The sequence below is a fragment of the Sorex fumeus genome, unplaced genomic scaffold (genome assembly GCF_029834395.1).
Source record: "Sorex fumeus unplaced genomic scaffold, SorFum_2.1 ptg000098l, whole genome shotgun sequence".
NCBI classification, from domain to species: domain Eukaryota; kingdom Metazoa; phylum Chordata; class Mammalia; order Eulipotyphla; family Soricidae; genus Sorex; species Sorex fumeus.
Genome location: NW_026606155.1, coordinates 24,305,255 through 24,324,336, shown reverse-complemented (window position 1 = coordinate 24,324,336; position 19,082 = coordinate 24,305,255). Strand labels below are relative to the sequence as shown.

Here is a 19,082-nt window from a genome sequence, read left to right as displayed (position 1 = left end):
TAATACCTTGAATCTTTTTTTGCTGGGAGAGGGAATCAGGGCTACACTTGGCCACTTGGCTGTGTTCAGGAATCATATGAGTTGCCAGGGATCAAATCCAGGTCGGTGGCATGAAAGGAAGGCCTTACCCACTCTGCTATCTCTTTGACTCCCTCCCCCCTACCCCCCACGAATCATTTTTGAAAAGCTAATTATTTTAGAACTCTTAAAAATTTAAATTTTAAAATTTCTCCATCATCATTTTAAATTTCTATTCATCATTATAATTGAAGAGATTGTGGTCTGACTTCAAGAAACTACACTTAGTAAAAGGAATCTCTATAAGGAGTTAGGCAAGGGTTGCAAGGGGAGGAGAGCGGGAACCCTGGGAACCCAGGTGAAGGCATGAAGAAGACACCGATGGTGGGATTGGTGCTGGAACATAGTATGTCTAAAACCCAACCAACTGGGGTCAGAGCAGCAGTATAAAGGGTATGGCATCTGCCTTGCATGTGGCCAACCCAGGTTTGATCCCCAGCATCCCATCTGGTCCTCTGAGCACCACCAGTAGTAATTCCTGAGAGCAGAGCCCAGAGTAAACCTTGGCTATGGACAAATGTGACCCTACAATAAGTAAATAAATACGTACGTACATAAATAAAAGAAAACCCAACTATTATGAAAAACTTTATAAATCATGGTGCTTTAATAAAACTTTTTAAGTTTTTTTTAAAGGAACTTCTGTGTCTTCCTTTAAATATTATTTAGGACATGCACTCAACAGGCTGAGTACATGCTTTGCATGCAGAATGCCTGGGTTCAAGCCCCTTCATGCATGGTCTCCAGGTAGCATCAGGAGTGATTCCTGAGCACCGAGCCAGGAATTGCCCCTGTGTGTAGTTGATTATGACTCAAAGGCACAAAATTTAAAAGCAAAATGTTTCTTAAATTAATGAGCCCTTAGTATGTTTCTTTTTTAAATAGCTTAATCATTATTTTTAGGGGATTATATTTTATATGCTGCATTTTCTTTTGCTCTGTCTTGTCTTGACTTTTTATTTTGGGGTCACACCAGTAGTTCTCAGGACTTAGTCTTGGTTTTTTATTCAGCAATCGTTTCTAATGGACCTCAGGGAACCCCAATAAGCCATGTTCAAAGCAAGTGCTTTACCCACTGTACTTTCTCTCAAGTCCCCTTTGTTTGCTGTATTAGAGCAGTTTGCCTTTTAGATAGTTGGTGTTTACTTGGTGTTCTGTATTCTTATTTATAGCTTCTTAAAAAGTGAAAGTTAACTGACCAGATTAACATTACATCTATAAATTGTTTCACAAGAATAAAACGGGCTTTCTTTTGATTAGATTCTGACAGGAGCTGAAATACACATGTCAGTTCCTCAGGTTTTAAGAATGAATGCGTTTCTTTTCTTGAAGCCTTTCTGGCCTTGGTTTATTGGTATTCATTTCCACTGTCATCATTGGCAATACTGAGATGAAACTAACCTGCCATTGATTGCACACTAGCAAGAATATAGAACAGAATCTAGCACCACACCCTCCCCCAAGAGTGTCCACTTCCCTCCAGTGTGGTCCTAGTGTTACCATCCACCATTCTCTCCGTGTGGTAAGCTTCCTACTAAAGACCAGTTCTCAGTTTCTTTTGCATTTGGGCATTTGTTATTACCCCTTCTTTGTTTCCTTATGCCCCACATATGAGAGAGCATTCGGTGTTGTCCCTAGCCTTCTGACTAACTTCACTCAGCATACTACTTTTGAGATCCATTCACGTAGTAGCAAATGAGGTGATTTCATCATTTCTTACAGTTTTCTTATAGTACTCCATTGTGTATGTGTTTCATGCTCCTTTATCCAGCCATCTGCTCTGGGACACTGGATTGTTTCCAGATTTTGGCTTTTGTAAACTGTGCTGCAATGTACATCAGAGTGCAAATGTTTTTTTCAGAATAGAGTTTTTGGGCTCTTGAGTTAGATGCTAAGAAGTGAAATTTTGGGGTCTTAGGGAAGCTCATTTCCTACCTTTTGGGGAAATGTCTGTATCGTTTCCAAAAAGGCTAGACCAGTCCCACCCACAGTAGAGGAGGGTCCCTATTTCCCCACATTCTTGGCAACACTGGTTGTTCTGTTCATTTTTATTGTCCAAATCTCACTGGTATAAGATAATATTTCATTGTTACTTTGATTTGTGTTTCCCTTATTATCACTGTATCATTGTATCACTGTCATCCCGTTATTCATCGATTTGCTCGAGAGAGCACCAGTAACATCTGCATTTGTCCTAGCCCTGAGATTTTAGCAGCCTCTCCTTACTCGTCCTTCCCAACAGTGCCACATTGGATGCTCTTTCAGGATCAGGGTAATGAGACCCGTTATTGTTACTGTTTTTGGCATATCAAATACACCATGGGAGCTTGCCAGGCTCTGCCATGATACTCTTGGTAGCTTGCCGGGTTCTCCGAGAAGGATACCTGGACTATATGATGTTGTGCAGCTGTGTATGCAGGTGTCCTGCATGCTTCCAGGAGCTTTGTTTTATAGTCTCTGGATCTTGGCCATTGATGGGATTTTATGACGCCAGTGGCAGTTTGTGGGTGTAACTGCCTAGCTACTAGAAAATGGAGGATCTGGGTGGAGGAGGCCCAGTCCCGATCTGAGCAGGCTTGGAGATCTCAGCCCTGGGACCCACACACCTGGATTCCTCTGTCAGTTCCTTCATGCATGAGGCTTGTGTGGAGCGTGGCCTTGAGCTTGACTGTGGTTGAGTACCAGAGGTCTGCGACTGCCAGGGCTCTGCTCAGGGTCGGGAAGGGAAACTCAACCCACCCTCCTCTGAGGGGTCCCGGTGAAGACAGCCTGGCATGCGGGCAAGAGAGTCTGCCTTTTCTTATTATAAGTAGAATAAAACATTTTTCATATACCTTTTGACCATCTACATGTCTTTTCCGAGGAAGTATCTGTTCTTCTCTTCCTCTCATTTTTTGATGAGGTTTGTTTTCTTTCTTGTGAAGTTCTACCAGTGCTTTATATATTTTGGATATTAACCCCTTTATCAGGTGAGTAGTGGACAAATATTTCTTCCCAGTTTGTGGCATTTCTTATTATTCTGGCCATCCTTTCTTTTGAAGTGAACAGCTTCTTACTTTGATGTAATCCCATTTGTTTATCTTTGCTTTCATTTGCTTGGCCAGTGCTAAGCACTTTAACTTTCAATTTTTTAAATTCTTTTATTGATTGAGATTTTGTGGTTTTCAACACTGATAATAATAGTTTACCATGTGCATAATCCCAACACTACACTTGTCACCAAAAGCACTGTTTTAAAGAGTTTACATGATAATGCCCTTAATACAATGTAGACACAGGGTAGATATTCAATAAGTGTTAACTGTGGTTGATAAAAGCTAGAATAATAACTTGCTACAGACCTTCCACATGTATTATCTAATTTAATCATTGTAAGCATCCTGTGAGAGAGCTTCTATTATAGGCAGTGTAATATATTGTGTTGCTTTTGTAAGTAAGCATAATGGCTTCAAATCCAATATTGTTTATTGAGTCACCACTCTTTGCAGATTATTAAATACTGTAGAGAATAAAATTAATGAGCTAGGCAGAAAGTCCTTAGCCAGGCAGGATACAAGATAATAAATTACTCTAATGAAAGTCAGGTTTAATATAGTAAAGATAATAAGAAAATTTAAGAAACGAAAGCTGTGACCAAGGTATAAGCCTCTGGGGCCAAATCAGGATTGGTTGCATCCATCAGGAGGAGATGGGCCTTGGAAGGGAATAGGCTTTCATCAGCGATAGAGTAAGCTTATGGTGACCTAGGATCAGAATCATAACAAAGCACAGAGGGACACAGTACCATATGGCTATGGAGTGTGGTGCATGGGTCAGAAAATATTAGAAATAGATGTTTTTATTGAGCAGTCATTAAACAAGGCGCTATATGAAACAATTTATGTGAATTATTTTCATTAAACTTTAGAATCCTTTGATGTAACTATAGTCATTTTTATGGTTCTTGTATAACAGGAAAAAACACCACATCACAAAGAGGTTAATCACGGTTAGCTACTGGTGGAGGTATGTGTTCACTCTAAGGGCTCGGACCCCGGAGCTTACGTCCTCACCCTGTGAGTAGTACATGGACTTTCCCTGGGAGTAAGAAAGAAAATGCCCCAGGCTCAAATGCTGCAGACCTCAACACTTCAGTATAACTGTATTCAGTATAAGAGTATTTTAGCTTTTCCACAACCCTAATAAAATGAGAATGAAGTTTTAAAATGTGAAGTCCACTTGCCATCTTGCAATAGAGAAAATTGGTTGGCATGTTTTCATTAGGAAATGTCAAGTTTCATGTTCACAGTAGTGGTTTTTACCTCAATGAATATCATCACTATTTTGTAGTATCTTACTAAAATTAGAATAAAGTGCCAGGAACATAGTTCTGAGCACTGTTATACTTTCTTTCCATATATGATCCCCAGCACTTTATGGTCTCCAGGGCACAGAGCTAAAAATAACCTCTGGGCACCACTGGGTGGGACCCAAACAAAATTAAATTGAAAATACATAAGAAATGAAAATCCGGGGACTGGAGTGAAAGTACAGTGGGTAAGGTGCTTGCCTTGCACGTATCCAATCAGAGTTTGATCCTTGGCACAACACAAAGTCTTTTAGCACTGCCAGGAATAACTCCTGAGCACAGAGCCAGGATTAAGCCTTGAGTACCACTGGGTGTGCCCTAAAACAAAATAGTAACAACAATCCCCCCCCAAAACTGAAAATTTTTGGACTTGCAAAGAGTATGTTAGCTTTTCCACATGCTGCTTATTTAAGTCACATACAGTGTTACGGAGGAATATCTGAGGCTCAGCAGACTGGACCCAAGACCAAGCAGCATGTAGTCGTTATATGCCTAGATTAAAGGTTTGATCTTTTTAGAGCTTTGGTTTATGTTTTTTGTTTGTTGTTTGAATTTTGCATTCTTTAAAAACTTAACCTTTAAAAGCACTGGGTATGTTGCTCAATAGTATAAAGACGAGATTCTTAAACTGTGGGTCACAACACCATATACAGTCATGTGTTTTTAAATGATTTATGATTTATTATCAGTAAATGTTTGATTTGTATACCTGTTTTATTTACCTATATACCTGGGATAACGCAAACATTTCCAGGTAAATGGAGTCATGAGTGGGGAAAGTTTGAGAAGCCTGGGCTTGGAGCATTTGTCTGAAATGTGTGTGAGTCCGTTTTTATTTATTTATTTATGTATTTATTTATTTTTGTGAGTTCCATTCATACCTGGCACTACAAAAGAAAAAGAGAGGGAGGGAGATAGTGATAGAGGGGAAGATAGAGAGATCCTATAGTAACGAAGCCTGAATTTATTTCAGGAGTAGCTGTAAGGGAAGCAATGTTTATTTGTTAATGAGTAGTGCGATGCTTTCATTAAGAGAATGAATGAAATTCTCTGCTGACTTAGCCTATTCATTGCCACATGCAATGCTAAGGAGAAATGAGTTTACCAGCTACTTTCTTTAACTCAGGCAGCTACATTTGAGGCATGACCCATAGGGAAAACATTCTTCCGAAAACCTATTTTCATGAATGAAACTTAAGCAACACAGTCACTGGTTCTGTCTGAAATTGGACTCCTTTCTTAGATTATCATAACAGCTAAAGCATATTTAAAGTTCAGAAGACTGCCAAATCGGTTACAGACAACTCATGGGCCTGTATGTACAATAACAGAAAGAATAACTTCATAGTCATTAGGTCAGAGAAAGAACGCGGAGGCAGGAGGTGGAGAGATGGCTTCAAGGGCTGGACCACATGTTTGGCAGGTCGGTTTGATCTCTGGTACCACATTCTTCCCCAAGCTCCACTGGTGCCCACCCTTAAACACCAAGCCCAGAGTAGCCCCCTACCCAGTACCACTGGATGTGGCCTCCCAAACAAAAAGGAGGAGAGGAGCCAGAGCAATAATACAGTGGGTAGGGCACTTGCCTTGCATGCCACTGACCTGGATCCAATCCCTGGAGTCCCCGTATGGTCCCTTGAGCTCCACCAAGAGTAGTCTTTGAGTGTAGACCCTGGAGTAAGCTCTGAGAACAGCTGAGTAAGACCCAAAAACTTTTTAAAAGGCCGGGGAGGTAGGGAGGGGAGAGAATGTAGTAACACTGGTATCTTTCTCTTGTCTCTTGTCAAGTAGTGATTATTCTGCACTTAGCCCATCTGCATTCTTTGGTCTGCCCTAGGCTGGACTTGGTAACTGGATGAAGGTCTTTCCAGTGATAAGATGCTGTAATTAAATGACTAATCACAGTAGTATTTGGAGGCCATCTAGCTATGATAAACTGTAGGTTTCAGTAATGAAGCTCTGCAGAACTAAGACATGCAGTGAGAATTTTTTGGTTTACCACCCAAACAGACTTGGAAATAGATGGCAGGTATTTAAGTGTTATTCATTTTAAAAGGTAGATTGTATTTTAAGTTCAGCTTTTAAGCAAAAATTTAGTCACTTTACTGCAAGATTTACTTTGAGCAGCAAATATCTTCAAATGCTCCCCAGAAGAAAGTAATTCTGTTTCCCCTGAAGAGGATGAATTCCTACTTGGCTCTTCCCCTCTATCTCTCCCAGTGGTACTTATGTTTCCTATATTTAGTCATATTCACTACATGGACTGCCTTCTGAGAAATGTGTCATTAGGCGGTTTTACCATTTGAATAGACATAGAATGTAATCACTTATATGAGATAGTATTCTGCATATCAAAGGTTTTATGATACAGCTTTTTGGGACCACCATCATAGATTGCTTATCATTGATTAAAAGCTCAGTAAAGGGTGGTGACTATATTCCTATTTGTTTATTCAGATATCACCAAATATACATATGCAATCTTCTTTCCCCCTTATGCAAAATCTAACATGCTATATGGGGCTGAAGTGATGATACAGCTGGTCGAATTCTTGCCTTGCACATAACGGCCAATCCAAGTTTGATCCCCAGCACTCTGTATGTTCCCTCAAGCCCACAGAAGTGATCCATGAGTGCAGAGCCAGGAGTAAGCCATGAGTCCTGCAAGGTGTGGCCCCAAACACAAAAAGCATGTTGTTAGCAATCACTTTTTTCATTTACTAATATATTTTGGGAATCTTTCATTGTTACTAGAGAGAAAAGTTCTTCATTTGCTTTTCCTGTTACCTGATATTCTACTAAATTGCTATACTTTTATTTATTCAGTTTCCCTATTTGGTTTGAATCCTGTCTTTCTCTGGTACATCAGTAAAGTGCTTTTCCTATATAATTGAAACTCATATAATGTCAAATAAAAATAGGAATGTGTTTTATCAGTTTAACACCCAATATGATGCTCTTTATTTTTGTGAGATATTCTGCACAACATATCCCTAGATAAGAATGTTGGCGTGTGTGTTTGTAGAATATTTGCTTCATATTATGCCAGAGGTAAAATTAGCTTAGAATGTGGCTATGCACATATACATATAAATAATTTTGACAGGATCTTTGTCATTTTTTATAACTTCTCTACCCAGTATCCATATGTCATTTCTTAAAGTAGTTTCATTTTTGTGAATAGTTCCATTGAAGATCAATTTTCTATCCAGCATGTTTTACCCCAGTACTGAAGTGTCCTGGCCCCCGTTATTCTTTTTGGAAATCCATGCAGTGATGAGTACTGAGGAAGTAGTTGAGTGAGTAATGTGTTTATGATGAACATATTAAAATCAGACCTGTCAGTGTAAAGTTGATCAAACAGCTCACTGCCAGCCAGGTCAAAAGAGCTTGTTCCACATCAGCCCACCCACTGAGAATAAAGGACACATGTTTAAAAAACAAGGTCAAATTTTTGCTTCTGTAGATAAGATTAGCTATATTTTACTCTATTATCCTGCTAAGTACAGCTAAAACCTTGCACATTGTATATAAAGGAAACAGAAGTGAACTTGAAAAGTAGAAGGCAGACTGACTTGAATCTTGTAATTTGAGGAAAAGTCCAGCAGTGAATTCTCTTAGCAGTACTTTTGATTCTACTGCCCAGTCTGAGAGGTAAAAAGAACACTCTCTGTGTCCTCCCGTTGTTCATCGATTTGCTTGAATGGGCCCAGTAATGTCTCCATTTTAAGACTTGTTGTTACTGTTTTTGGCATATTGAATACGTCACAGGTAGCTTGTCATGCTTTGCCACGCTGGTGAGATACTCTCAGTAGCTTGCCGAGTTCTCGGAGAAGGGCGGAGGAATCGAACCTGGCTCGGCCAGGCTGGCTGAACACAGGGCATGCACCCTACCGCGGTAAAAAGAAATAAAACCAAAAAAGTCAGTAACATGGAATTGCCAATAAGTATAGACACAGTAGTGCCCCCAAACTGTGTATAGTGAAAAGACCAGAAATGGGGGAGTCTTTGAAAGAAAATGTCTAAATAAATACTTCTATGTCCTAACCAAACACTGCAGAGAGGCTCCCTCCCTTCTCCCCGCCCTCTCCACCCCCCTTGCTGAGATACTATTAGATAAGGCCCAGTTTGGAGCTTGGTAATGCTGTGCCCCACTGGTTTCAGAGGAAGCCACTTGGAGATCCTCAACTTCGGCATGCACTGCGAGTGATCATAACCTGCAAGTAAGTGAAGTCCAAGTGGGAAGCAGAAAATTACCTCTGCCCTTCTTAACCAGGAAACTGTGATAACTTAGCAGGAGCCAGAACTTTCTTTCTTGTCCAACAACAAAGATTTGTTCCTTTTCTTTAGATGTCAGTGGATAAGCCTCTCTTGGCTGTAGTGAGAATATGTCCCATAGTCCATACCAGAAAGATAATGGAGGCCTATCAAAGTGAAGATGTAAATAGAACCAGAGTCTTGTAATTTAATACTCAGAAGATACAGATTTGAAAAAAAATCATTTTTTATACCAACAACTGGTAAAATCTCAGCTTGAAAGAGATGACGCAGTACCTGCCAGTGCCTCAGTGACATATGTTAGAATCTAACTGTGATCTTCAAGCATCAGTTATTTAAAAAGGCTTCAGTATACAAAGGCGGACATGGTTTTAAGAAATGGAAAGATTGGAGGTGGAACTATAGCCCAGTGGGCTAAGCACATTCTTTGCAGACAGGACACTCGGGTGTAATCCCCAGTAAAACATGAAAACATGCCTCCCCCCACCCCAAGCACTGAGATGGGGCTAGCCCCTAGACACCAGTGGGTGTGGCACAAAAAATCTAATTAAAATTATTTCTCTTGATCGTTTGGTATTTTGCCCAAGAAGTCCTCACCAAGGTATGGGAGATCATGCTTAGTGAAGTCTGTCAGAAGACAAGGGATAGATAGAGAATGATTCTCTCTCATCTGCGATATTTAAAGGTACACAGTAAGGTTGTAACAAAGGTCCAAAGGCAACAGAATGAGAGAATTGATCCACAAAACTAAAAAGGGAGTGTTGAAAGTGAGGGGATGGGTGCTGGGTGTGGTGTCGTAATGATGTATACATGTATATATCATTAACAGTATTGTAAATCTCAAACCCCCAAAGACGAAGGTTTTGTTTAAATATTAAAAAAATAGCCAATGATGTAATGATGACTATTATGACATTAGACATCAGTTAATAAAGAATCATAATCTCTGGAAGGTGGGAAACAAAGGGAACAGTAAGTTTACACCAGAAAATTTTTCAAGATGCAATGCAAGGAGGGACACCATGTTAAAACCCAGGGGCCTCTCTGATTTAAGACTGAGATATAAGGCCCCACATACAAGGAGTGAGGGTTCACAGAGTTGAAAGTGCAAAGTATGTGCCCACAGTGGAAGAAGATGCTTGAGACCAGCCAGGGTCAGAAGTCCCTAAAGGTGTTTGGAAATGGTTTCTGCTACTGCCAGGCAGACTGGAAAACTTCATAGTTCACAAGGCTTTCCAGAATTATCTCCATATGGTTTTGCCATGATAGTGTTGCAAAATTAACTTCAAACATAGCTCTGGTACAGCAATTAAATGTAAGAACTGAAAGATTCTAATGGTTTCTAGGTGATTATGTCCCAGAACAAAGTCAAGAACCCTTGAACAATTGCTGGCCCACATTTTAAAAAGATTGGATATACAAAGTTGTTTTGTAATGACTATTAAAACAATTATTTTGCATTAAATTAGAAATTTTTAGTGATTTTGTAAAAAAAAAATAAGGTAAGAACTGGGTTGTTTTCATGGTCTGTATTGCCCCATTAATCCATCTCTGTGACATCTGGGAAGAGAGGTGGCTACAGAACTTCTAAAAGTTCTCTGAGAGCCTGGTTACTCAGTTCTGTTCTCACTTGTCAAGGGCTATCAGTCCTTCCTGGCATGTGGGAAGATGCAGTACCTGTGCCTTTGATTCTAGGTTAAATACTACTTAGGAGAAAAGCTAAGTTATGAGTCATTATTCAGTCAACATCACTTTTGGTGGATATTGTCTCCTTGCTGTTGAGATTTGCAACCGTCATCTCACATATAAACTGTGGCCTGTTGGATTGACCATTGTCCTTCTCTATAAGACTTCTTTTTTAGAGTGACCAAACAATTTCATCAGTATTTCCTTTGAACAGTTGATATGAAGTATAATCTCAAGGTAACAACCCTAAAATTAAAAGCAAAATCCTCACCTATAGCTTAACCCAAACTGCACTCACCATGACTTCTGGTGTTTCAAAACTCTATTTGGAATATTACATGAAAATATTATATATCTGTACAGAAAAAAACTTACCAATGTGTCTGTGCTTTTTAAAAACTGCTGTTTTATATAACCTTATAGCCATTCAGAACCCCCAAACCAAGCTCTAATTCTGTTTACATTTGCTCTTTTTCTTGAAATGTTCCTTTATTACATTTACATAACTCCTCCTTAACAGTTTCTCATTTTTTGGCAGGGACATGGTTGCTAACTTAGGATTGTAAGCGCTTTAGTCAGAAAATGCCACCTACCTTGATTTAATTGAAGTAGGAACTAAACATACAGTTACATTGTGTGTGCACTTCAGAGGAGAGAGCAGTGACATTTGGCACTGTTTCAAACCGGAGGAAATTTGACATTTTAGCAAATGTCCTCATCTTCTTAAAAGAGGCTTTCTTTTACAACCAGCAAAAACCAGTTTGTTCTCCCATCTGCAGGTGGGGTTCACTAGGGATTGAGAAATGTGTCCAAAAAAGGCAACACATTTTCTCAGTGTCCCTGGGTTATGAGTTTTCAGTGGTTTGGAGAAAGTTTCCTTACTTTTGGCTGTGAACCATATAAATGAACCCATTTAAATGTTGCACAGTGAAATCTTAGGCCTTTATCTAAGAAGTTTTAAAAAGCCAAATGTCACTTTGATGCTTTCTATGAAACAGGTGAATTTCTTGTTTTTGTTTCATGATAAGGCTGATCTGGGAGACAGAGCCAATCAGCAAATAGCTCCTAGTCCCTCCCTCCTTTCTCCAGATTCTGATTCTCTCTCAGGAGCTTTCCCTACAAGGCAGTAGTAATCTGACTCTGTGTATGAAGATTACTTTTGCATTGCACAGAGAACCTGCCATTACACTGATTTTTTGAGATCTGATGAGTATTCAGTTCAATTTGTAGCCAAGATGAAATCTCTGCCTTGGAGTTTTCCTCCGAGCATAGGACACATTCAGATATTTGAAGCAGGTCAGCTGAGGAAAGGGTGAAATGTCTGTGGTATGCAGTTGGTTTTACTCAGATCTCTTCTCATTTATTTTTCCTACATATGCTTAAAAAAATAAAAAAGAGCTAAGACATAAGTGTGTTTTTATTAATAACTAAGATTAAGTATCAGGAATAAAAGGTTGTATGCTATTTCAGTCTATTCCAATACCAGAATAAGCAGCTATTGTTGGTTTCAGGCTTGGAATTTCACCTTCCACTTATTGGAGTGGACAGAATAAGGTAGAGTCACTTTTGTTCAACCACAGAAATCCTGTAATACTTACACCTACATGTCAGGTAAAGGCTGAGAGGTTTCTCTATCAATTAGATAACGTGAGGGAGATTGAGGGATAGCAAGCAAGTCATCACTATTACATACTCTATGTTTTCAGTAATATGAACCATTGGATTAGAAAGTTGGAAAGAGTAGTTCGAGATCCCACCCCCACCCCACAGAGCTGGAGAGAGAGAACACTAGGTAGGGCATTTGCCTTGCATATGGCCGACCCAAGTTTGATCCTCAGCACCCCATATGTTTCCCCCAGGCACCACCAGGAGTGACTCCTGAGTGCAGTGCAGAAGTAAGCTGTGAACACTGTTGGTTGTGGCCCAAAAAATGAAAACCAGAAAACCTCATCCCCTAATTAGGGGTAGGATATATTTTAGAATTTAGAATTTTCCAGATTTACAAACAGCAATAGAATGTATGCATCATGTAACAGTCTTCCAAATAAGGTCTTGGAAACACCCCACAATCAAACATAATAATTTTTCTACAAGAAAATATATTCACATAAAATGAATAAATCAAAGTATTAATGTCAATCATGTGTGTTTGTTTAAATACAGTTTTACCTTTCCAGTTTAGAATTGCAAATATGGGGCTGTGGACATAATGTTAAAAGAACAGGAATAAAGAAACAAAAACGTGGTTGAATTTTGGAAAGTGTTAACAGACCTGAATCACAGAACTGATGGCTTAGGAATCTGTGTTTCTTCCTAATAGACTTCCATTCTCTGGCCTTCTCTTTTCTTATCTGGTTAATATTTACTTTGTGACTCATGTAAGGATAAGCTTTTATATGTTAAACACAGAAAATGATTGTTGGCATATAGTTGGGTACTCATAACCTATATTAAAATGTTGCTTCTTAACCACAACACCCAAAAAGGGGGGGGGGGGGGAGAGAGAGAGAGAGAGAGAAAGAGAGAGAGAGAGCAAAAAAAAACGCCCTGCCACAGAGGAGGAGGGATGGGGTGGAGGTAGTGGGAGGAATACTGGGATCATTGGTGGTGGAGAATGAGCACTGGTGGAGGGATGGGTACTCCATCATTGTATGACTGAAAAATAAGTACAAAAGTTTGTAAGTCTGTAACTATACCTCAAGGTGATTCATTAAAAAATTTTAAAAATTAAAAAAAATAAAAGATAAAATGTTGCTTCTTTTCTTTCCCTTGGAAGGAAAACTATAGGCCAGAGAAATAGTATAGGGCTAACCCAAGTTTGATCCCAGGTACCACATGACCTACTAGGCACTGCAGGGTGTGGCCAAGGATGACCCCTGTCCACCACTACAGTGATTCTTAGGTCCCAACATTGAACCCCTATCCTATTTGGCCAAATACTGCCAGAGTGGGCCCAGATTCTCTCTGAGTACCAGTTGGAACCACCCCCCCGCTTTCACCTCTCCTCATTAAAAGATAGAATTTTATAGGCTCAAGCTTCATGAGTTGCTCTGGAAATAGATGTGTGTGGTAAAGATTGTCCTTATTTCTCTGAATATTTGAGTTTATATTTTTATACAGGAATCTTTTCTTTTTTCTTTTTTACAGGGTATGTCACCAGAACTACCACTTTTATTTGTTTAGTGTTTTCACCCTTCCCCTCTCTTTCCTTTGTTGCTGTTGTCGGGATGATTGGGTGGGGGGCTGGAGGTACGGGGGATATTGATTGTGGCGCCTATATTGGTTTGTAGTGTTCACTAGAGGTTGAACATCTGGTGGCAGTGTTTTGCTGGCGTCCCTGGTGTGCACACTATGTGCTCATCATGGCTTGTGCTCCTGGCTGAAGTGTTCTCACATCTATGCTTGCAGTGTCCACTGTGAACTGTGCATTTCAATTGCTAAGCATTAGGAGATAAGTTTTCCAACTCTACAAGAAAACAAAATTCAAGGATATGAATTTTAGTGCAGGACAGTTTTTTTTTTAAACAAACTTCAGAAAGAAATTCATAGGAGGGGCTGGAGCAATAGTACAGTGGTTAGGGCATATGCCTTGCATGTGGCCAACCCGGTTTCAATTCCCAACATTTCATATGGTCCCCTGAGCAGAGCCAGAAGTAACCCCTGTGCATTGCCGGGTGTGACCCAAAAAGGAAAACAGAATTTTATAGAAGATTTTTTTGTTTTGTTTTGAGTCCACACCCTATGCCTAGGGTTTACTCCTGGCTGTGTACTCAGAAATTACTCCTGGCAGTCCTCAGGGGACCTATAGGATTTCTGGGAACGAACCCAGGTCAGCCAAAGTGCAAGGCAAGCACCCTAACCCAAGGCTTTTTTAAAAAAAAAAACACAGGTAAAACCTTGAAGAAAAATGGTTTTTTGTTGTCAGGCTTTTTTATATCCTCATTTTGCACTTTGTAATCTATTAACAGAAATTTCTCTGTGTTGTCTTTTCTAATGATGTGTGGTCATGACATTCAAGAGCTGTTTTTCTGGCCTTTTCTCTCAGTTGATAAAGATTATAATTATAGATACTTGCTTTATTGCAATTTTTTGACCAGACAGACAAATAAAAGCAGAGGGTTTGCGAGAAGAGAGATGCTAGCTGTTTGATGGACATTAGCGTACAGGACTTGTTAGCATTTATGTGGGACAAAATGAATCTGCTTTTGTTTATCTGCATTTTATTGCCTGTTTTCACAGCTGAACTATCAACAGAAAGTAGGAATCATGTACTGCAAAAGTGGACAGAGCACTGAAGAAGAGATGTACAATAATGAATCAGCTGGCCCTGCCTTTGAGGAATTCCTTCAGTTATTGGGAGAGAGGGTTCGGCTCAAAGGATTTGAGAAATATCGTGCACAGCTTGACACCAAAAGTAAGAAATACTTATACCAATCCCCTCCCCTCCTCCTACTAGGCTTATTTCCCTCTTGCTGTGTTGATGTTCATCTGCAATATTGCCCATAAAACAACATTGCCATTTATTAAAGAAAAATGCTGGTAATGGAAAAGAGAGATGTCAGAGAGAAAGAGAGGATGTGTCCCCAGAACCGTGGAAGATCACAAATTAGCCAAGATCAAGCATTAAAAAATTTATAATGTTATCAGAGGTGTGGATGGAGTAAAGCAAGTTCTGTAGGATTGCTCCTGGAGAGTGTTGCAAAAACTTCTCTATATTTAGCTAAGTGCTAAAGGGATGAAAAAAATTCCAGAAACTTACAACCATCTGGTTATAAACCCTAGAATTCTTTATTGTCATTAATTCTTCTCATTATTCTCAGATGTGCGCATGAGCTTTTGTATAACTCTCTTACATTTATTTTAAATGTATTAAATGTCTTTAATTAATTTTTCTATTATTGGTCATAGTCTAATGTGACCTCTAAGAAAACAGACTTCTATATTTTGGTGTTTGTTTGGCTCATAAAATGTGTTAGTTAAAAGCACAACAATTAAGAAACCTTAATTTCTTAGTTTAGCACTGGCTCACAAAAATAAGAAGTCAGTTCCATTCCCTTAGTCAGTAATAAAATATTTAACTTCTCATGTATCTAATTTGGGCTGGAGAGATAGCACAGTGGGTAGGGTGTTTGCCTTGCATGCAGCCGACCTGGGTTTAGTTCCTCCGCCCCTCGGAGAGCCTAGCAAGCTACCAAGAGTATCTCGCCCTCATGGCAAAGCCTGCAAGCTACCCGTGACCTATTTGGTATGCCAAAAAAATATACAGTAACAAGTCTCAAAATTTGTTGTGAGACGTTACTGGTGCCCACTTGAACAAATCAATGGACAACAGAAGGACAGTGTCTAATTTGGTTACAGTATATTGACTTCTACTTGGTGTCTGTGTAGAGACAACTTAAAATTTTATCTCAAAATCTATTCATAGACACCTGTGATCTGTTTTTCTTTGAGAAGGTCTTTGGATTAACACATCTGTGTTGCAGTCTATAGTAATCTCTGATTTTTCTGTACAGGAAATTAAATAAGGAGTTAAGTCATGAAAACAGAAAAGCATTCATAAACTCCACTGCAGGGAAGAATTTCTTGTTGCCATGGTTTTGCTATTGCCAACTTGGAAACAACATACAAGAGAGACTATTAAAACCCATAAATATCCTAGACTGTTAAATATTATTCGAACATTCCATATTCTGCTTGAAACTGCTCTAAGTGTTAAAACCTCAATATGACCTTTAACTTCTTTCATCCAAATATTCTAATATTTACCCAGTATAGTAGATTCTTATTATCCCAGGCTCTTGTGTTATATAAGTTATCATCATCATAAAGAACTTTTGAAAGAGTCTGGGGAGAGAGTGTAATAAGCACATTAACTCTCTAAAGGAATGGCCAAATGGGGAGTTAATAAGATTATGCCTTTTTGTATTTTTACACATTTTTACTACCTCTTGAATGATGAAGGGTGTAATGTGAAATTTTTATACCAAAGCCATACTTAAGCAATTTGACATCATGTAAAGCAATAAAATAAACAAAACAATGTGCTTATTTGCCCCAATAATTGGGAAGGCAAAAATGGATTGAGCCCAGATTAGCAAACTGCTTCTAACAACATAGTTTTACAATTACGTAATACATTCAGCCAGGAAGAGTTATTTCTCTGTGAACTCCTTTGAGGTTTCTGGTTTTTTGTTTGTTTGTTTTTTATGCTTTTTGAGTCATACTCAGCAATGCACAAGGGTTAACTCTTGGCTCATGCACTCGGGAATTACTTCTGGCGGTGCTCAGGGGACCATACAGGATGCTGGGAATTGACCCAGGGTCGGCCGCATGCAAGGCAAATGCCCTACCCGCTGTGCTGTTGTCCATCCCCTGAGGTTTCTTTTTTATCCTTTTTCCAAAAAATTTTTCCCCAAATTTTGTTTTATTAAAGCATCTTGATTTACAAAGTTTTCATAATTGAGTTTCTGATATACAGTATTCCGTCACCTATCCCTCCACTTGTGTCAGCTTTCTCCACCAGTGTTCCCAGGTTCCCACCCCGTCCCTCCCACTCTAGCTGCAGCCTGCCATCTTAATAACAGGCATCTTTTACATTTGGTTACTAAAGTTTGAGTCTCATGATTTCAGTATTGTTGAGTTCTGTGGTTTGGATATTTAGCTCCTTTGAGGTTTCTGAGAACCTTTCAAGTCATGCATCCTGAGAAGAGGAGTTCACAGTTCCCTTTTCTGTCCTTTCGTAGTGTCATATTTCCTCAAGTGAAGGCTAAGTAGAAAGTGATTCCATACCAGAGTCCCGAAGAACGCAGGGTATTTATTGTTCATACTCCATGCTGATCAGATGAAAAACACTGGGACCATTAGGCTTATCATTTAAACAAATATTAAGTAATGATATTAAGTAAATATTAAGTAAATATTAAGACTGCGGTCATTTTAATAATTCCTTTTAGTATATCATCAATCTTTCACTGTTCTTTTTTCCTACCTCAGTATCTCAATCATACAATAGTCTGAGTCCAAGTCAGTGAAACTTTTATTTCAGACACTGCAATTTTCTGGACCAGCAGTTGTACTGTTTCTGTTTTCTTAATCACTTTCACTTTTTCTCCTTATTGACTGATGCATTGTTTAAAACCCCGGAAAATGGTTATAATAGTTATTTTATTTATTTCTTTTTTTTGATCTTTAATTTTTTTTTTCATTTCAGATTTTCTATAAAATAGATCCTTTGGGACCAGAGTGATAGTTACAGGGGTTAACTTGTCTAGCACTTAGCCCACCTGAGCCCAATACCAGGCACCACATTTGGTGCCCCAACAATCTCTGGGAGTGACCTCTGAGCACAAAACCAAGAGTAACTTCTGAGCACCACTGGGTGATGCTCAAAGAAACAGATTAAATAAAATAACTCATTTTGAGTATATGATTAAATTTTTATTTATCTTATTTTATAGTAGCAATTTTAAAGTTTTCATGTACTAATTCTAGCATCTCTGCCATTTGGGGTTTACTTTAAACATATTTTCTCATACTTATGATTTATATTTTTCATTTTCAGATGGGCCGGAGCAATAGCGTAGCGGGTAGGATTTTGCCTTGCACGCAGCCGACCCGGGTTCAATTCCTCTGTTCTCTCGGAGAACTCAGCAAGCTGTCGAGAGTATTCCACCCGCACGGCAAAGCCTGGCAAGCTCCCCGTGACATATTCGATAAGCCAAAAACAGTAACAAGTCTCACAATGGAGACATTACTGGTGCCCACTCAAGAAAATCGGTGAACAACGGGAGTGTAGGGCAGTGCTTCTTCAGATGTCTATAATTTTTGAGTAATGGGCACTGTGATTATTTTGTTGTTGAGTGAACTACATTCTCTCTCTTTTTTTAAAGTGTTAAATCTTGTTTGGTAGGCAGTTAAATTACTGACAAAATAACTTGGGTTTTTGGACCTTGTTTTAAAACTTTATGAAAGCGTGCTTAATGTATTCTTTATTTTCTACTTAACTTAGTCCTGTTAATAGGGCAGGAATTTTCGTGTGCCTGAATACCTATATATTCAGTGCAGGTTATCTCTGCTGTGGCTGGTTAGAATATGAGTGATTGCAAATCTTTGGTGTTCATTCTTTCCCTACTAGTTCTTAGCCTTGCTTTGGAATCTTACTCTATGCTTCCTAAGGCTGAAATGGGTTCCAATGCAGATTTCTTAACCTTTTTTAATTGTGTATACTTCTTTAGTACTCTGGTCCTCAAATCTCAACTACCTCAGACTTCCAGAATGCAAATTTGTTTCGCTTCCATCACCAAATCCCTGATTTAAGTCATTGTTCAAAAATAACCTCTGGTAGGAAGCAAGGTAGATCCAGGGGTATCACACTCATTACCGCCCCAGGCCCCCCGCCCCGGGAATCACTATCTAGCGCTTATTGTTAAATTCCTGAAAATCATTGATAATTTTTAATATATTTTCTAGTTATTTATAATGGGAGAGAAAGCATTGTTTCGTGTATATTTATGGTTGGAAACAAAGTCCAAGATAATTTTTATTTTTGTCTTTTTATTTAATCTGCAGAAATCCTATTGAATAACAATTATCCCCATTTTATAGAATTGGCTTTTTTAGTATATGTGCTGCTGAAGCGAGCACTAGGATGCCGAAGATTAGAACAGTTAGGAAACATCAAGGAGATAGAATA

The 19,082-nt window shown here is 39.0% G+C and overlaps 1 protein-coding gene across 5 annotated transcripts in view; it reads left to right on the top strand.

The window, feature by feature from the left end:
• Window positions 1-19,082, top strand: part of SIPA1L1 (signal induced proliferation associated 1 like 1) — a 358,911-nt gene that overhangs the window by 248,227 nt on the left and 91,602 nt on the right. For all 5 annotated transcript variants that reach the window (XM_056134390.1, XM_056134391.1, XM_056134395.1 and 2 more), the window contains one exon: window positions 14,630-14,804. In XM_056134390.1, the coding sequence (XP_055990365.1) occupies window positions 14,630-14,804 (175 nt within the window). The remainder of the gene's footprint in view (window positions 1-14,629; window positions 14,805-19,082) is intronic.